The sequence below is a fragment of the Neophocaena asiaeorientalis genome, unplaced genomic scaffold, assembly GCF_003031525.2.
Source record: "Neophocaena asiaeorientalis asiaeorientalis breed wild unplaced genomic scaffold, Neophocaena_asiaeorientalis_V1.1 scaffold52, whole genome shotgun sequence".
In the NCBI taxonomy this organism is placed as follows: Eukaryota; Metazoa; Chordata; class Mammalia; order Artiodactyla; family Phocoenidae; genus Neophocaena; species Neophocaena asiaeorientalis.
The window spans coordinates 2,684,071-2,702,471 of NW_020173927.1; the positions used below are offsets into that span (position 1 = coordinate 2,684,071).

The 18,401-nt window shown below is 51.7% G+C and overlaps 1 protein-coding gene across 2 annotated transcripts in view; it reads right to left on the reverse strand.

Moving 5' to 3' along the window:
- The window catches only part of TENT4A (terminal nucleotidyltransferase 4A), an 18,950-nt gene extending 15,955 nt beyond the window's left edge, over positions 1-2,995 (reverse strand). For both annotated transcript variants that reach the window (XM_024752514.1, XM_024752515.1), the window contains exons 1-3: positions 2,906-2,995; positions 2,046-2,092; positions 1,050-1,170 (exon numbers count right to left, since the gene is read on the reverse strand). In XM_024752514.1, the coding sequence (XP_024608282.1) occupies positions 1,050-1,170; positions 2,046-2,092; positions 2,906-2,995 (258 nt within the window). The remainder of the gene's footprint in view (positions 1-1,049; positions 1,171-2,045; positions 2,093-2,905) is intronic.
- Between the last annotated feature and the right edge of the window lie 15,406 nt (positions 2,996-18,401).

An 18,401-nucleotide genomic window follows, 5' to 3' on the forward strand; every position in this document is an offset into this window, starting at 1 on the left:
CCCCACCACCCTCACTCATGTGTTGAAGCCCCAGATTCTGGAGATTAGTAGTAACACTGCAATACTTATTTTCTGGTGGTTGTTCAAAACACACCAGTTTCCACCTTAAACACAGCTCTCACGCTGGGCTCAGGGCCCGTGATGAGATGCCGGTGAGGCTGCCCGGCAGAGAGGGCTGCCTGGCAACAGCTGACACTCGTGGAGGCCTAAGACGGGCCTCCAGCAGCTGAGGAGGTGTGTGACAGCAATGAGGCCGCCTGACCATGCAGCTCCTGCAGCATCTATTCAGCACATGGTCTGTCCTCCAGAAAGTTCTGGAACCCAAGACATTCAGGCTGAGCCTCCTCAGCTGCTCTACACCTAAACAAGGACACCTGGTCAGAGACCACCGGCCACCCACCGTGCACTCTCGAGGGGCCAACACGACGGGACAAACGGCAGAGCCACAGAAGGGCAGAGCCGAGACTCTGATAACCCGCACACGACAGGCAGGTAACACGGAGCTCCTGAGCTGTCGGCGGCCCTGGACCAGGGTGAACCTGGGCCCACGCTTCCAAAGCCGCCTCATCTTCCATCTTCTCCCGAGAGAAGCACAGTTTTCACGTGTGTACAATTTTGGAACGATGAAAGGAACAGGCAAGCTTCTCTCTCTGAAGTATAACTTGGCAAATGGTAATCCTTTTCTACGTGATAAATGCCACAGTCTAATCATTCTGCTACATTCTCCACAAAAGGCAGCCTCTGAATCTGCCTCGTTTCGGGTATTAATATCTTTTCTTTACGCGGCCTCATAAGAGACGACCCCATCATACATTTTAGAGCAGGAACAGTTTGGTGCTCTCACAACTTGTACTTCAGATGGTGTCTAAACATTCTCAGCTTCAACTCCTAACCACAAAAAAATACAAGCGCGTTTACACTACAAGTAGGGAAGTCTTCAAACACGCAGCCAGAAACCGCTGGCCACATCAGCTAACCCCACGGGACGCAGGCTGCCTGCAGGCGCGCAGAGCCCCTGCACGGGCCCGGGGCCCAGAACCCGCACTTACTGTCGCCTTGTCGAGGACCTTGATGGAGCCCGGCTCGGCCACGCTGTGTTTCCGCAGGGCCTGCTCCAACAGCTGCAGCGGAGGGCGCTCCCATTTTCCAAAGACCACTAAGTCGATGTCGCTGGGTGGGAGAAAAGCGAGTGTGAGCCCTGCTCGCCTCCCCACACGGCGGCACACATGGCCGGCCGACCGGCGCCCCGGCACAGGCCCGCAGGTCCTCTGAGAGGCAGACGGCGTGCCGGGAAGCCCCTCCCGCTCGGTGAGAGAGCGCAGCTGATGAGCCACTCGTAACAGAGGCGGAAAGCAAACGCTGACCGAGTCTCCCGCACCCCGAGGCAACCGAGGCCCTCACGGCTGCACTGGCCTGGGGCCCTGGACACCTCGAATCTGTCCAGCTCCCCGCTGGCCCTGCCAACGCCAACCCAAATCCTGAGACTGTGGCCTCTTTAGCCTCCAAGTGTTAACAATGGCTTGGGAGAATATAAGCTTTTAATAAAACGATGCACATAAAACTAAGATACTGAAGCGTCCTTGACGAGGGTACGCTGGAGAACGGCTTTAGAATGCAAACAACTTTGACGTTTTTCTATCCAATAAAAATCCTTACAAAATACTGTTCAAGTAGAAGTTTGCTTGAATCTTCATTAAAACAAAAGATGAACTTTTCAAAAACAAATCCAAAAGTCTCAGACCGTCTTCTACCGCGCTTGCTCCCACGGCTCCCACTTCCCCCGGCTCCTAGGAGCCAGCGCTCTGCATCCCACCACATTAAGTACAAGAGGAAGAATGCAAAGCAGTCAGTTACCATAACGGTCATTAAATTTTTATTCCCTGCAATCTCCCCTCCGTGCTCCACCGTCTCTTCCTCTCGCTCGCGTCTCTAGCCTTAGCTTTGAATGCAAGGAACCTACTTTAGCCTTAACACGCGTGCAGACACCCACCCGGCTATGCAGACCCAACCCTGGTCCTCCGCGCGGCGGTGCAGCTGGGCCTCACCTGGTGGGAAGATAGAGGCCCGTGCTGAAGCTGCCAAATATCTGCACCTGCAACAGAGAGGGAGCGTCTCAGACCATGCAGACGGCCCCGCCCCACCCCGCCCCCTCTCACGCTGTGGTGCTGCGAGGGCCCAGCGGTCAAACAAACTCCTCTCGGTCTGTAAGGTAAACGCCAGCCCCGGAAAGGAATCTTTAACAACTCAGCACTAATGGGGCGTAACAATTCCTGGCCTCGCCCACAGCCCACAAAGCCAGGGCCTGCTGAGAGCCCAGCGGCTCAAGCCCGTGGAAGGTACAGGGCAGGGCTCTGTCCCAGGGCACCGAAGTGCAAAGCCGGAAGTGCCGTGTGTCACTGTGCCCTGGAGGGGAAGCCCGGGGCCGGCCAGAGGGCCGTCTCCCACTGGCCCCGCGCTCCAAGTGCCCACGGGCCGCATCTCAACGTACACGCGTTCGCTCTCTGGAAAAGTAGTGTGTAATTTCACAAAACGGAACACGCGCTAGGATGCGTGACACAGGGAAGAGGTAAAACTTCTCATCTTAAGGTAAACTTAAACCAGGAAGAATAACCACACTGTTCCAAAAAGGAATTCCTTCGGGCCGATGGTCCTCACACTTGAAGGTGTCAGAACCACCCACGTTCGGCAGAGATCCCACCTGGGCAGGCCCAGGGTTTCTGACTGGGCAGGGGCAGGGCACGTGCGTCTCTAACCAGCTCCTTGGTAAGGGCGGCCACCCATCTCAGGATCCCCTGGAACCTGGAAGCATGGCCTCAGCCACGTCTGCACTGATCCACAGACACAGGCGGCCACAGGGTGCTGACATGAACTTGTAGCGACACAGAAGTGCAAAGGGTATACCCACATCAGCCGTCGGCCAAAGATCTTTAACCACAGTTTCGATCCTTTTCACGACTTCTCTTCTCATGGCTGCTTCTTCAGGACAAGGGGACATGAAGTTATAAAAGTCAATTATTTCCTCATGAAGTCTAGTGGACAAAAGAGAAACAAACTAGAGTTACAATTAAGCTTAACCACACTTCTCATTCTGCTATTAGATCAGCATGACACTAAAATATATTTCTGGCCACTTAAAATCCAGTTTCTTGTTTCCTCTGAAAGTATATAATGAAATGAACACTCTGTGGTAGATGAAATTCCACGGTACGGTTTAGCACCACAGAGTAACACGAGCAAATTTTGTTGATATAAATATCAAAACTTTCAATTGGCATTTAAAGCCTTATTCAAAAGAAACATTTCAGGGACTTTACATGAACGAACTGAGAGAACTCCATCCGTGAAAGATGGAGGGTGATCCCAACTGAGGCAGCGCAGGGAAACCCAGTGGGTTTCTCACCCTGTCCGGGCTGTGCTCTGCACCCATGGGCACCCTCACTAAAGGGTCTGAGACAGGCCAGGCCAGGAAGACATGTGTCCTCGGGAGCCTGGCGGCCCCAAGTCTCGACAGCCAGGTCTGCCTGGCCCACCAGCGGACAACACCCTAGACCCAGCACCCAGGGCCCACGACCACATCTCTCGGGCAGAAAGCCCCACTCAACTCAGCACTGGAGCATCCCCCCTCAAGATTCCCGCAGGGACACGAGTCAGTTCGGCCCTCTCTCCCTCTAGGTCTTTCCTAACAAAGGTCTAAAAAGCAATGGTTTCAGGAGAAAGGAGCGGGCTCCAAAAGCTGCCTCACACCCCTGCCCCAAAACTCACGTCTCTGCCAGTCCCCGGCGGTGGCAACGGGGAGTTAAGTCTCAGCCAAGGATCTGGGCCGCAGACCCAGGAAGGAAGCACAGGTCACCCTCGGTTACTTTTAGGGATTTAAAGACGGGCAAGCAAATAACTCGATCCTAGAAATTACGTCAAGTTAAATCTAGCTGCTTCCATGCTAAGTTTGATTATTAGCATGGAAAAGAGAAGACAAAATGAAATTTGTTCAATAATACTATCATGTTATAGCTCAACAGCTAGCAAGACAGTCCACCCGACAGCAGACAACACTTAACAGGACCTTCCAGCGCCAAACGACAAAGGTAAGGACAGGATGTCTAACATCTCACCTGCCCTCGGCTCTTGTTTGAGGCCAACCTCACTCTCTCACCCTCAGGACTGCCACCCCCACTACTCACTTGAAGTGACCATCCTGACAGTTTAAAAGCTACTCGAAACCGCTGACAGCACACATGGGACACACACAGGAAATAAATGCCCGACATGCTTGTTCACGGTGCATCTGCAAGGTCAGGGAGGCCATCACTGGTTGGAGCCCTGACGTTATCACGTTTAATTTTTTTAAAAAAAATCACGCAAAACTTCACCCCAAGCATGCTGCTGATTCAGCCATGAATCCCGTTTTTAGTAAGCCCAAAAAGGTAGAAAGTCAGGCTACATTAAAATGCAGTAATTTTTCCAAAATATCTACCCAACTCCACGATTTATCAGGTAGAGCTTCTAACATCTCAACAACTACCCAGCGCCAACTACATCCTAAGCCTTTAACTGCATCTCTTCCAGCAGCTCAGCAGGCACGTCAGGTCGGCGGCGTGGCCGATGGTTCCCAGCGCTCGGCAATGTCGTCAGCAGGACCAGATGTGTCACGTTAGTGACCACACCGGGGACCTCCCCCTGTTAACAAGTGACAGTAACATTGTCACCGGGCGGCTGTCAGGAGACAGCACAGGGCTCCTCGGGGCAACAGCATGTGCCACTGGACCAGCCGTCACCTCGCTGAGAAGTCAGTCCATCAAAGCACTAAGAGCACACGGTCTCCTGCAGCTCAGCGCTGCCCTGGTAACACCAGGAGTACAGAAGCAGAGAGACGTTAGATAAGGATATGGGCCTAGAGCACCTAAGCAACTGGTCCAGAGACATGGAAGAAGGACAGCAAACCTGGTGTGGCAAAACCCTATCCACACCCCACAAATGTAACACATTAAAGCATCTAGGAAACAGGCCATTCCGATTTGCCAAAATGTCACTGCCAGTCTGCGCCTGCAGGGTGGAGAGAACTGTCACATGTGAAAGAGCAACATGAAAAGTCGCCCGTCAGCTTCCCAGGAGGCACGGACACCGCCCAGTGTGACAGTGTCAGTCTCGTCAGATGTCTGTTGACTTGCCTGTCACAGAGAAGGGCGCCCCTTCTCTGTGACAGGCAAGCACGCCTCCCCTCCTGATTCAGGAGAGATGAGTAACGAGGCCGAGGCGTGCCCACATCCCAGAGCGGAGTGCCAGCAGAGCACACGCCTCCTGGTTTCAGAGTTGGGCTCCACCAATAAGATACACGAATGAAACACCTGCCTGAGATTTGTGTTAAACTGCATCTCAAAATTAGCAACGGCTGTAACAAATATTAGGAAGAGTATTTTTGCTTTGCCTTCTGGGAATGGAAGGGATCCTGCTGGCGGCCTGGGTGGACAGGGTGGCTCCGGCCCAGCCCCTGCAGGCTCTTACTCGAGGCAAGCAGGGACCGGGAGGCACTGCGCGACCGCTGGGGCCACCTGAGGACCGCGTGGCTCTGGAGGGCGATGCACCACTGGTGCAGCAGAAAGACACGAGAAGGTCTAACGACCGTCATGAGGCCCGGGCAGATCCAAAGAGCCCTGCAGCTGCCTCCTCCGGCTCAGGCTCTTGGTGGAAGGAACACAAAGAGGAGAGAGGAAGCACGGAGGGCTGGCAAGGGTGGGGCAGGCAGTGCAGTTGTGGGTTGGGGCAGCCCAACAGAGCCGGCAGGCGGGAGAAGCAGCGCCCTGCCCTCCAGCCGGTGTGGTGAGCGCCCCCGCAGCCGGGCTCTGTCCAGGGAAGGTGACCTCCAGGGGCCTGACCGTTTTGATAAAATGCATATTTTGCTTATGACTTTGTCACTTAAGATCTACCTTCCCTGTACAATGTCATCAAAAATCAACATCCAAGAAATAGTTTACCCCTGTACTGGATAACTTGCTTTGTTAGCAGAAATTACTTAAATGGCCAACTGTCCTTTTAAAAAAATGTAAAACAGTGATAAATAAAACAGCTGGGATTATTTATTCAGTACCACATTACAAGCAGTTTCCTCACTTTAAGAAACGACCCATGATGGTCAGGACAACACACTTTCACAGTAAGTGCCAGCAACCACGTGTGCAGCCATCGCTTCCGGCACTGAACATACACACGCATTTGGTTCTCCAAAGTGCTCTGCTGAATTATGTCTGTGAAAAGTTTTGATCTTTTCTACTTGAAAACGAGGACAGTTACTCTTCTCACATATCAGATCCTCAGAGGAAGCTCACAGATGACAAGACGTCTACATAAAACCACACCCAAGTCTCCTCCATGGCTCACAATTTAGTCACCGCATCTCCTACAGCTCACGTCACCCCACTAGCTTTCAGCCTCCAAATCTTCCAAGGACGTTTCTATGCTGTGACCACCATGGAAAAATTCCTCCATCATGGGTCAGAGAGGTGGTATCTCAAAACCAGCAGGAACAACGATCGCCTGGAGGGCCCAGGCCACTTAAGAGGCCAGGAAGCATCTGCCAGGCCCCAGGAGAAGGCCCCGGGGAGACCTTCTCAGAGGGTTTCCTAAGGGGAGAGCTCCCACAGCCCTTTCCCCTTCCCCTTCCCTTTCCCTAGTCCCAACGTGCTGGCCTGTGGCCGGCCTCCAGAACCGTGATCCTCGCAAGGCTGAGAAAAGCAGCAGAGGGAGAAGGTGGGCTGGTCCCCTGGGATCAGGGCACCATCACTCTGTTACTTTCACTCTTTGTAGCCAAGCCTAATCCTGACACAGCAGCAGAAAACCAATGAAGTTAGCTTCCTGCCTTGTTCTACATTTGAAAACATAACACAGACGCAGAGTTAAATTACTAAATGAAAACATCAAATAGAATAAGTCAGGGGAAAAAAGCAAGGGAAATCACCAGCTATCTCGAACTTGAAGGAGGCCTTTCCAGACTCCAACACAAAAATGACAATCGCAATGCAAAGACTGAGAGTCAAATAATTACCAAGAAATTCTAACAAAAGACATGCGGAGTGTAAACAAATTAAAAAGCGAACGTCAAGTGCACATGTCAGAAGCAGGAAGGACTTGTTCAGAAAGACCAGGCCTCTCTCGGGCTGGACCTCACGCTCTGGGATCAGCTGACAACGTATCTCAAGAGAAAGGCATCCCTCGCTGAGCCCGGAACCCCACGCCTGGACACCTGGGCTCCAGACCCCCCCACACACGCTCGCGGCAGGGCCGTGGGTCAGGACGGGCGCCGTCCGCCTACCAAGAAGAGCAAGGGGAGGCTCCGTGACAGACAGGTGACAGACATGCCCCGCATGCACGTAACTCAGGAGAAGGTCTAAGAGGCCACGTCCAAGGCGGCCAGGCCTCCTCCTGCAGGTGACGGATGAGCTGGTGAGAATGGCCACCTCCTACTCTACACGCGGGCGCTGCTGGAATTCTGGGTTTTTACAAGAACGTACTCATCATATGTATAAATTTAAAAGTGAAAAGGAGAAAAGAAGATACATTTTCGAGGGAAAACAACTGCCCGAGAGGATGCTCATTACACCACTGATTATATTTAACATTTGGAAACAACAAAACATTGAATACAACGCACAAAAAAGTCAACTGTATTTCTAGATGACGAGATTACTTGTAATTTTTAAATTCTTTTTGCTTGTATTCATCTCCTAATTTTAACAGTGAATATTGATCGCTTAATTTAAAGAAAAGAACATCAAGTCGGTCAGGCTTCTAAGCCCTGACGCCACTCTTCCCATCCCGCCCCTAAACAGCAGCGAGGTTTCCAAGCCCCTCAGTGTACCTGGTGCCGACCCCTCTGCCAGGCCCTAAAATCCACGCAGAGTGGGGAGGCACAGGCTGCGGACAGGACTCCTGTGACAACACAACTGCCACACAACGTGGCTGCTACGACTGAGGGCCTCAGGTTGTGGCTTCACTGAATTCAGTCCCGACAGCACGTGGGGCTCGTGGCTGCAGTCCTGGCCGCCGCTCCCCCGTCTCCACCCCGACGGCCGAGCAACGCTACGCTCAATACAGGCAGAGCAGGCGGCCCCAGGACCGCACGTCATCTCTGCAACCCTCACTCCTTCCATCCCGTGAGACGCCACTGTCCAGGAATGAGAGGCGGCTTCCCCAGGGGGCACAGGCCTGGCCTGGGGGCCTGGGGAGAGTGCACCCTGCCCACACACCTTCCAACGGGAGACAAGGGATAAAAACACACCCTGGTCCTGGGGCTCTCAAAGGTTCTCTAAGTAAACGTTTTAGAATCTTAGGGCTAAATGTGGACAAATAAGAGCCATGTCTGTCAAAAGCAAGCATTATAGTTCTTGATATAATTTAAACACATACTCACTGCTCCATTTACGAAACTAGGATTTAAGAGCCCCACAAGATGTTTGTAACAATGGTGCCTGATTGGAGCATTTTCCAAAGTAACTGATGTAATTGTGGAATTGAGCAAGGCTATTCTTTCGTCATCACGAAAATGTACTCTTTTTTCCTTAACATTTCAACATGTCTAAAATTGGGATACATCTTTCAATCAATGGCTGAGCATCAAATCAATGCAAAACTAAATATTTTTCTTTCTTCCTGGTACATTTCATAACAGCGCATCTCTTTAGGTTGGCTGATCTGCAGGAAGTTGTCTAGATGAAGTTTTTATGGGGCTGGCCACAAAGTTCGCTCGGTTAATGAATATGTTGTTCAATAAAGTTCTTGGTGAAAATGAAAAAGGCGTCTCTTACTTAATACCGAACGAACTTTTTGGCCAACCCAATATTTCTGCCCTGCAAGAAAAAGACAACTTCGAATGGGTTGGGTTTTTGCAAGTAACAGCACCTCAAATCCAAAGAAATATGGGAATCAGAAGCTGACCACAAGGCATCTTGTGGGGAGAGGGCAGCAAGAGCAACAGAGAGGACCCACTGGCATGTGAGGCCCGTGCGGCCACTTTGCAGCCCCGAGGCCGAGAGCGAACTCTGGAAACCTCCGCACAACGCAGCCCTCATCCTAAGCTGAGGACCCGAGTGCCCACGCCACCGTGGGCCCTAAAGGGATAAGGTCGGCAAGGAGCGGCGCTCTGGATGGCTTTGTGTGGTGGTGGCTTGAGCCTCTTAAGTGGTCTCATCAGGTGGGGCACGGTAGGAAAGGTCTGCTGTCTGTGTGCAAAAGGAACCCTGCGGGCAGCGGAGGCAGGAAAGCGCCGCGCGCCTGATGCCTTGTCTCCGAGCAGTGGATTCTGAGACACTCTAGCCTTGGCTACTGGCCCATACAGACCACACGCGACTCTGAGAGTCAATCTGGAAGAATCTCAAATTGATACAACGCAGTGGAGCAAGCCCTGAACTGATTCACTTCCTGGCTATTTTAAGAAAGATGAAAATGGTGAGACCAGAGTTTTCAGTGCATTTTAGTTTTCATCATGAAACTACTGGAAAACAAACTTCTGAACATTATTACCAAGCATGCTTTTAATCTAGATACTAGAAAATAAAGTTCACTGAAAATGAAAAAAGACATTTCTCATTTACAATCGCTCTCTTGTAAGAGGCCAAACCCATTCAAAAGGTAATGACTGACTTTTCAATTTTTAGTACATGTCCCAAATTAATTTTTGCTTTTGGTCCCAACTTATCAAGATCGGCAATGCTTCCGTATCTATCTCAGCAGCTGGTATACGGTTGCTGTGAACATTTATGAAATCCAACTCAATGAGCTTTTTTAAAGAGCAAAAGATGGACTGTTAAGTTAGAGAACCAAACTATCTACTTTCATAGCTAATAAAGCTACTCATGAAAAGAGATGACCCATTGCAGGAGGAGGATTTTCGATTTCAGAAGCTGGGCTGGCAGGGTTGCAGGGTCCTCGACTCTGTCTAAATCTGAATGGAAGCCGGGGAAGGCTGGCTGGTTCTGCAGGGGGCACCCACTGCCGGCTTTTCCCTGCCTCCTGGCCTGGCAGCCTCGGTGTCCAGCCCCAAGCACAGCTGCTCCCTCTCCCATTCCCAGCCCAGCGCCACCTGCAGGTTGTTCCACGGTGACGTCTCTGTACGCAAACAAGGACAGGCAGATGCACTACAGCAGGTAAGAGACACGATGACACAAGGGACCAGAAGCGAGGACAGTGAAGTACCTTTAAAATAAAACAGTGTGGACAGAAAAGGGGCAAAGCTAACGGGCCAAGCAGTTACTGATGCGGGTCTGCAAGGGGGAAGCACAGAGGGTTGCCTGTTCCCCTAGATCTGATATCCCCACAGCTTTTTCTAAGGAAAGCCATGGTCAGAGGTCAGATTTCATTCACTGCTTTAAGGAACAGAAGAGCCAGATGAATGAACGCAACCTCCTCCAACGTGGTTACGAGACGTGTCAGCACCCAGTCCTGTAGGTAAGAGCTGTGCTCTCAAGTATTAACTCATCCAACTCTCCCAGCCCACCGTCCCCAGGGCCCCGCCCTACTGCTGCCCTGAGTCACGCCTCCCCTCCACACCCTCCGGGAACCTGCTCAACTCCAAGTGCTTGTGGAAAACCAGGCTTTCTGATTACAATGTAAAATGCCACAGAAAACACTAGAAACTCACTTCAACTGTTAATTTATTCTCTCCCTCTCCCACTCCTTCCAAGTCTTCTTAAAACCCTCAAAAGCCTTGAAAAGCCAGCGGTTTCTCAGAAGCTGGAGCTCCCTCCCCTCAGCTCCACAGTGCTCACTGTCTGCGTTTTTGCCAAAAGCAACGGCTTTGGGAAAGTATTTGGAGTTATAACTACTGGAGTTTTACGGCAGATTTTCAAGCCCGCATGGATGCACTTACACTAAGACGGCGGAGTCCGAGCGCCCCGGCGGCCCAGGCGGCCCGAGTTGGCAGCTGCCTCTCCACCAGCTGCAAAGAAGGGCTCTGTTGGGCAGCGACCAGTGAGACCTGCAGCGAGTGACTGAATCACTTCTATTTTGGGGATGGAAGATCCTTTTTTTTTTTTTTTTTGCGGTACGCGGGCCTCTCACTGTTGTGGCCTCTCCCGTTGCGGAGCACAGGCTCCAGACACGCAGGCTCAGCGGCCATGGCTCATGGGCCCAGCCGCTCCGCGGCATGTGGGATCTTCCTGGACCGGGGCACGAACCCACGTCCCCTGCATCAGCAGGCAGGCTCTCAACCACTGCGGCACCAGGGAAGCCCAGATGATCCTTTTTAAAACTCCCATTTCCTGACACAGTTAATGAGCTAATTATAAATCATTTTATTTATTTTTAATTATGTTACAGGCCAATTAATGTCTGTACCACTATTTAGAAAGTCTTGAATCAGACCTTCAAAGGTTGTTTATAATCTAAGCTCAAAAGTGGGAGGAAGCTGACTGAAACTGCAAAGCAGAAAGCCTGTGTTTCCAGAGCATTCCTTCCAGCACCCCCATCAGCCTGCCCGCGGGGTCTGCACCTCAGCCTCTCTCCGCTCCTGCAGCGCCCCACCTGTGCACAGCTCCTTCTCTAGAGGGAGAGAGCCTCTAAAGAGCCTCTAAAATGTTAACGGGAGAGGGAGGCCCTCAGAGAAGCTGCTGCACAGGGAGGGGCCTGAGAGCTGAGTGACAGACAAGAGGCGGCAGCGGGAGCCAGGCTGGGGGCACTACTGTACCCGGCCCAGGCCACGGCCAGCCCAGGAAAGAAAGGGCTCAGACCCACAAAAGAGCCGGGACAGCTGGAGCAACCTAGAGGGAAGCACCCCACTCACGCGGTACGTCCTCAACCCATCACGGGCAAAAACGACCAGTGGGCCTCAGCCCCCCAACACTGGTGTCCTACGGAACCCACAGTGCACTCCAGGACCCCCAATCTGGAGGAGCTCACGGCCGGGAGGGCAGCTGGGACACAGGGGTGCCAAGAAGGCACTTGGCTGGGCCCTGTGCACTGCTTCAGGCCACCGGCCACGCAGCCTCACCGGACAGCCACAGCACAGACCCCTGCAGGCCACGGTGCTCGGAGGGAACCGCCAAGTCTGAAAGCAGGATGGCCCGGCCTTGCTCGCTAGCTCAAGTAGCTGGATCATTTTTGAGATGAAAACAGCTATATCCTCTGTCCTAATTTCCAGAGATGCTTACCCTCGTGAAGGTGAGCTGGATAATCTTTTGGGAAGCAGTATGTGTGAGAGCCTGAAAAGATGACTACCCTGAGATACTACACAATACCATCCATATTACCAGCATTTTCGTTAGTCTCCCAAATAGTCCTTGAGGCAAGTATCATTCAATATTTTCTCCATTTTACAGATTTTAAGATTTTACAGATTTTAAGAAAACTATTCATTAGACAGATGGTAAATGGCCCAAGATTCCACGACCAGGACTCAAACCCAGAGCTGTGCAGCTCTCGATCTTGACGTTCAGCCACAGGGCTGTGAAGCCACACTCAGGAAGTGGCCCAACATACAGAAGCATGCAGAAATATGCACTATGGGCTGTTTACAAAAAGTGAAAAGTTGTAAACATCTCTCCCTAGTTATTTAGGAAATAATATACATCAATTCCATCTTTAAAAATTGTTTAAAAGAGCTTTCTTTTTTTTTTTTTTTTGCGAGCCTCTCACTGTTGCGGCCTCTCCCATTGCAGTGCACAGGCTCTGGACACACAGGCTCAGCGGCCATGGGTCACGGGCCCAGCCGCTCCGCGGCATGTGGGACCCTCCCGGACAGGGGCACAAACCCGCATCCCCTGCCGAGGCAGGCGGACTCTCAACCACTGCGCCACCAGGGACGCCCTAAAAGAGCTTTTTAAGACAGGAGGAATCACTTATCTAGAGTTAGATTTAAACAAACATACAAAAATGACACATTTAGGGCTTCCCTGGTGGCGCAGTGGTTGAGAGTCCGCCTGCCGCTGCAGGGGACGCAGGTTCGAGAGACATATGCTTTGTTAAGAACAGGAAAGTGTTAACAACAGGAAAATTATGGGTAGTTTCCTTTCTGTATTTTCCAAGTTTCTTCAGTAAGTACTTTATTGCTTTTATAATCATAGCCAAGAAAAAGTGTCAACATGTCAGCTTTACTGACACTGACTTTACTCCAAAGATCAAAGGGCAGACATCGCTGTGCTTAAGTCTTCTTTGAGACTGGCTGCCTTTGGCCTTTACATTAAGGCCAAACCCACGTGGGCTTTCCCTTTGGCTCGGCCCATGCCCAGCACCCTGGGGGCCAAGGAACTACTCGTGTGACTCTGCTCAGCTCCAAGGTCCAGCAAGGCTAAAGGCCCCTTCACCCCTAAAGTTCTGGTTCTAGTGCCACCCCAAGTCACTGGTTTAGCATACACGCCCCCCTCAAAAGACAGGGCTCCTGAAAAAGCTAGCCTACAATCCCAGAAAAACCTCTGCAGATGTAGGTGACTGAACCCAGAGACCTGTGAGGAAGGGGGTGTTCTCTCAAGTACCCCAACCCTCTCTGGCCACACCACACCAGGGACAGCTAACGGGCTTCCCCACTGTCCCAGTGCCCATTGACGGCACTGCTGTCAGACCGCTGTGTTGAGTAGGATTCTGAGGCTATATTCAGACTTAGAAACTTAAAATTCATTAGTGATACTATCCTACCAGTATTCTTATTACGATGATAAGTAACTGACACGTACCACCTGCCTGCTCTGTCCAGTCAGCGTATGACACGCTTCATGAGGATGATCCTGAGAACCACCACCACCTCCCGTTTTACAGATGCTCAGAGGCTGGACAACCAGCCTGAGCCTCACGTCTGGCGTGAAACTTCTTGGCACAAACCTCTACAGTGTGTCCGTGCTCACACTGTTCAGAGTGTGCCCCGGAGCCTCCACACCCCATCGACTGCCCCTCCCATCTGCCTCCTGCAGACTTCTGGGGCCTCAGCTCCACTTCCACGGCACTAGCTGCTCCCTCCCTGGCCCTGACCCCTCGGTGGTGATGCTAGATGATGCTAGACGGTGATACCAGGTGATGCGAGACGTGCGCAGCCTCTCCCCGAGACACTGTCCTGGCAGGATAAGTCATCCCAATGACCCTCAGGACAGGAAAGCCCATGTGTGTAACGCACCTGACGGAGGGCATGGCAATCACCTTCCACATCACCAAAGCACTCGTTAAGCCTGTGTCCAGTCCCGTGCGGCCTGCAGATGTGACCAGAGTGGGCGCTCGTCATCGCCAGGGGCCAGTGCGCATGGCCACACGAAAGCCAGGTCTCCCCACATGCCCGAGTGTCAGCATATCTGAGCGTCTGCTGTAATTAAAGCTACTTAACGTCCCTGTATCCAATATTTGCATATATATCAAAGCTTGATCTACAGTATCAGAAAAATAAAAACATAACTTTTAATTATCAAATGTTTACTTTTCATTCAATCAGCAGGAATGTCTCCATCCAGTGTAAAGGAGGCCGTAAATCATTTGTACCAATTCTGCTCAGCATGAACTGGGCGTGTCTACCTCTTCAAGTCTCAGGAGACAGGCCAGGCTCCAGGGTTCTGGCTCAAGATGGCAGGAAGAGCACACATCAACCTCCCAAGACCCCACCATGATGACCAGAAAAAAATGTTAAGAAAAAGGACAACACAACAGCGCTGGAAAACTAGCAAAAATAGAAAGGCAGGGAGGAAGGGAGGGCAAAGCAAAGAACTTAACGGATCCAAAGGTTTAAGTCAATATTGAAGTACAGAAAGCAGACGCAAGTCATCACTGCACAGTTATTTACTGCCAACCTACGATGGACCAGGTGCTGCTCTGACACAGGCTACAGAGTGAGCAAGACAGAATCAGTAAGTCCCCCATGCTTGCTGAGCTGGGTTAGAGGCACGGAGAAGGGAGCAAAGTAAATAACCAAGATCAACCCCCAGTAGAAGCACACTACGCAGATCCCAAATGGTGGCCACGGCCGTCCTCACGGCTACTTTATATCGTATGGTCAGGGACGACCTCCCAAAGAGCTGATACTGCAGCCAAGACAGAAGGGCAAGAAGTAGCCAGATGTGCAAAGATCAGGGGACGAACCTGGAGGCCCTGAGAGGAGGTCAGCAGGGCCTAGAGGACAGGGGGAGCCTGAGTCTGACACACCAGCAGCGAGGGTCTTCTGTTCCCCGGGCTGACTTCAGAGCACACGACACCAGGCTTCTGAGGACCCCGAGGCCATGAAAGGACCGGGCCAGATGAGCTGGGCCCTAAGAGGCTGAACTAATTCAGGGAACAGACTTCAGGCCCCCAACAAGGTGGCCCACGGACCCGCCCCAAGACTCGACTCTCCACACGGGGGCCGACAGGTACCAGAAGGCCGGCCAAAGACGCAGCAGCCCCTCAAACCTGCAGCCTGACCTGAGAGGGAAAGTTCTAGGGGTTGTCGGAGGGCTCAGAACACCCTCAGGTCTCATCAGCAGAGATGGCAACCCATGAACGTGGCACAGCAAACAAAGAGGAAGAAAAAGGGGCCCAGGACATCATGAGGACAAGGACCCCAGTGTGGGAGCAGACGCCAGCCGGGATCAGGAAAACCCACTGCCACGCTTCGTGCTACAGAAAGCCTCAGTGAGAACGTGGTCGTAAACACAGGGTGAAAAGAGGGCAAGGAGCTGCAGGAGAGGACAGCGAGGCCACTGTGCCAACACCTGAGAAGGGCCCATTTAAGGAAGACGGACAGAGAGGAAAGAGAGTCAAGCCGTCCACGTGGAAAAGGTGGAAGATGAAACCAGGGCCACGCTGAAGGCCCGACAGGGGACCAGCCCCTGAGGTCAAGGCAGAGCCCGGCCTGCGGGTGGAAGGGCAGTTGCGGTCCAGGAAGGGCTGATGCAGGGCCAACGCTGCGGAAAGGACCAGGTGAGCACAAGAGGAAGGCGCGGCCAGGCGGGCATCCAGAAGAAACCACCTCCCTGAAGCGGGATCAGTCTCGCCCCAGATCTCTGACAACATTCGCAGCCAGAGACATCGGGGAGCATGCCAAGGTCGTGAAGCGGGGACCCCGTTCTCCAGGCACCCGGCAGGCTTCGGGGAACGCGGAGCTCATGAGCTCTCCTGTACAAACTCGACTCCCAGCACGCAGCACAGACGGAACGCAGCAGGGCTGCATGGACCCGTGGAGCGGGCTGAGGGCTACCAGGCCGGGCCGGTCAGAGTGGAGTGAAGGGCTGTGCAAAGAGCCCATCCCGCAGTGGGGCCAGGCAGTACGGCCCCTGGAGCCCTGCCGAAGATGTCCATCAGAACGTGGAAAGCTGCCGGCGTCCCGGTGAGAGCCTGGCACACAGCATGAAGTCTATGCAAAGACAGAACCCAGACTAATCGACTGCAAACTGTAGTGTTCAGGGCCAAGGCAGGATGGCAGGATCCGCTACGAAACCCTGCGGGACCCTCAGCTGCTCTGGGCTTCAGTCTCCTCATGTGAAACATGAGGATGCTGATGGCGCCCCCTCACGTGGCACTGTCAGGAGGATTTAATGAATACAGACAAAGTATTTAGAGTGGGGTCTAGCACTCAGTAAGAGCTCAACAAATGGTAGTGATCATAATTGCAGAACAAAATACAAATGCCTAACTCATGGTGGCAGACAAACAACATAATGCAAATCAGGAGCTGGGAGGCTACATAAAGGGTTGTCTTAGTCTGCCTGGGCTGCTGCAAAGGGATACCACAGGCTGGGCGCCTTAAACAACAGACATTTATGTCTCACAGTTCTGGAAGCTGGAAGTTCAAGATCCAGGTGCCAGCAAGGCCGGGTTATGGGGAGGGCCCTCTTCCTGGCTCGCAGACTGCCGACTTCTCAATGTGCCCTCCTCACATGGTGGAGAGAGAACGAGTGAACTCTCTGGTCTTTCTCATAAGGACACTAATCCCATGATGAGGCCTCACCCATGACCTCATCTAAACCCATCACCTCCCAAAGGCCGCACCTCCTAATGCCACCACATTGTGGCTTCAACCTATGATCTGAGTGGAGACAACTCAGTCCATAGCAAGGGCTAACATCGCTAACCTACATGGCAGCAGGCAAACTGAAGTGATTTCATTAAAACTTTAACTTTTCTTTGCACTTAGCCACATAAGGTTTTTAATCTTCTTTATATTCTTAGTCTCAGCAACATCTCTTAGAAACTATTATTTCTTTTTGAAGTTGAACATTACTTTCACTTTCAAGCAAAATTAGTAATTTAGTAAATTGTATTTAAGGAGAACATAAATTGTAATAGAAGTATTTCTGTAGATCAATGCATGTGTCCGTCCATACAGGGCTTAGAGAGATGTCTACAATGGCAGTCACCTAATGGGTCCGTGGTTATTTCTGGGTGGTGGGGTTGAGTGATTTTTAAAGCTTTCTGCTTTTTACCGAAAAATACACACAAATCTGTTTTATAAAAACAATATCATTATTTAAAAATCAGCATAAAGCACAGTCCAAATCAGTCTCTCATTTTAAAGCAACGAGCAAACAGAACCATAGAGGAACGGTGTCACACAGAGCCGTGCTGTCACCGGTTCGTAAAGGAGCCACTGGAGAGCCGCAGGGTGATAGACCAGGGCCTGCTGCTGGCTCTGCAGGAAGCTACTCAGATTCCTCTTGGGTCCATCTGCGGGGTGCCCGAGAGATGTACAGGGGTGGGGCGGAGCTTCATGATGTCATGTGCTACCCCTCCTGAGAAGCCAGTAGTCATTTCTCTTGACCTAGAGACTGGAACTCAACGTAAGCAAGTGTTTTCTTCCTACTGTTATTCCTCTTTGGACAATCCCCTCTTTGCTCCGAGGGTCCAGCAGTTAAGAAGACGGGCTGTGGCATCAGACTGCCTGTGCTCCCGTGCCAGCTCTGCACCTATGGGCAGTGTGAGCCTCACACACTCTCCTACACCACCCTCTCCTACACAGTAAGGAGACAAGAGCCCCTCCCTCTCCTGGGAGGGGCGAGGGCTCAGTAGGGCCAGTGAGGATTAACACCATGACAAGTACTGAGGACCATTCACCTGATGGGAGCAGAGGAAAAGGTGAAGCATCCATCTGCTACGGCCGCACACTGAGCCGTCTTCCCAGCCCAGCTTTTTACCTACTTCCTAGGGGCTTACTCTGATCCCAAGAGGCCCTTTTTACTCTTACCAATTTTGCAAGCTTCCCTTCATTCCAGGGCTTAGCCTATGACAATTCTCACAGGTCCCCATTCTTTGGAATTTGGTCTCAGTTCTATACTCTTATTTCTATCCATCATATTGTACTTAGGTTTTGTTCGTCTGTCTCTTGTGAGGCAGTCTTCGAGAGAGGCACCGACTCTTTAGACAGATTCCTCACCCACGTTTTTACAGGAGATAATTTCTAACAGTACTTCAGAATTTCTCTGCATTTCACAAGCCTCTTTTCTATTTCAGTCATTTCAGAGTTATACTTCAAT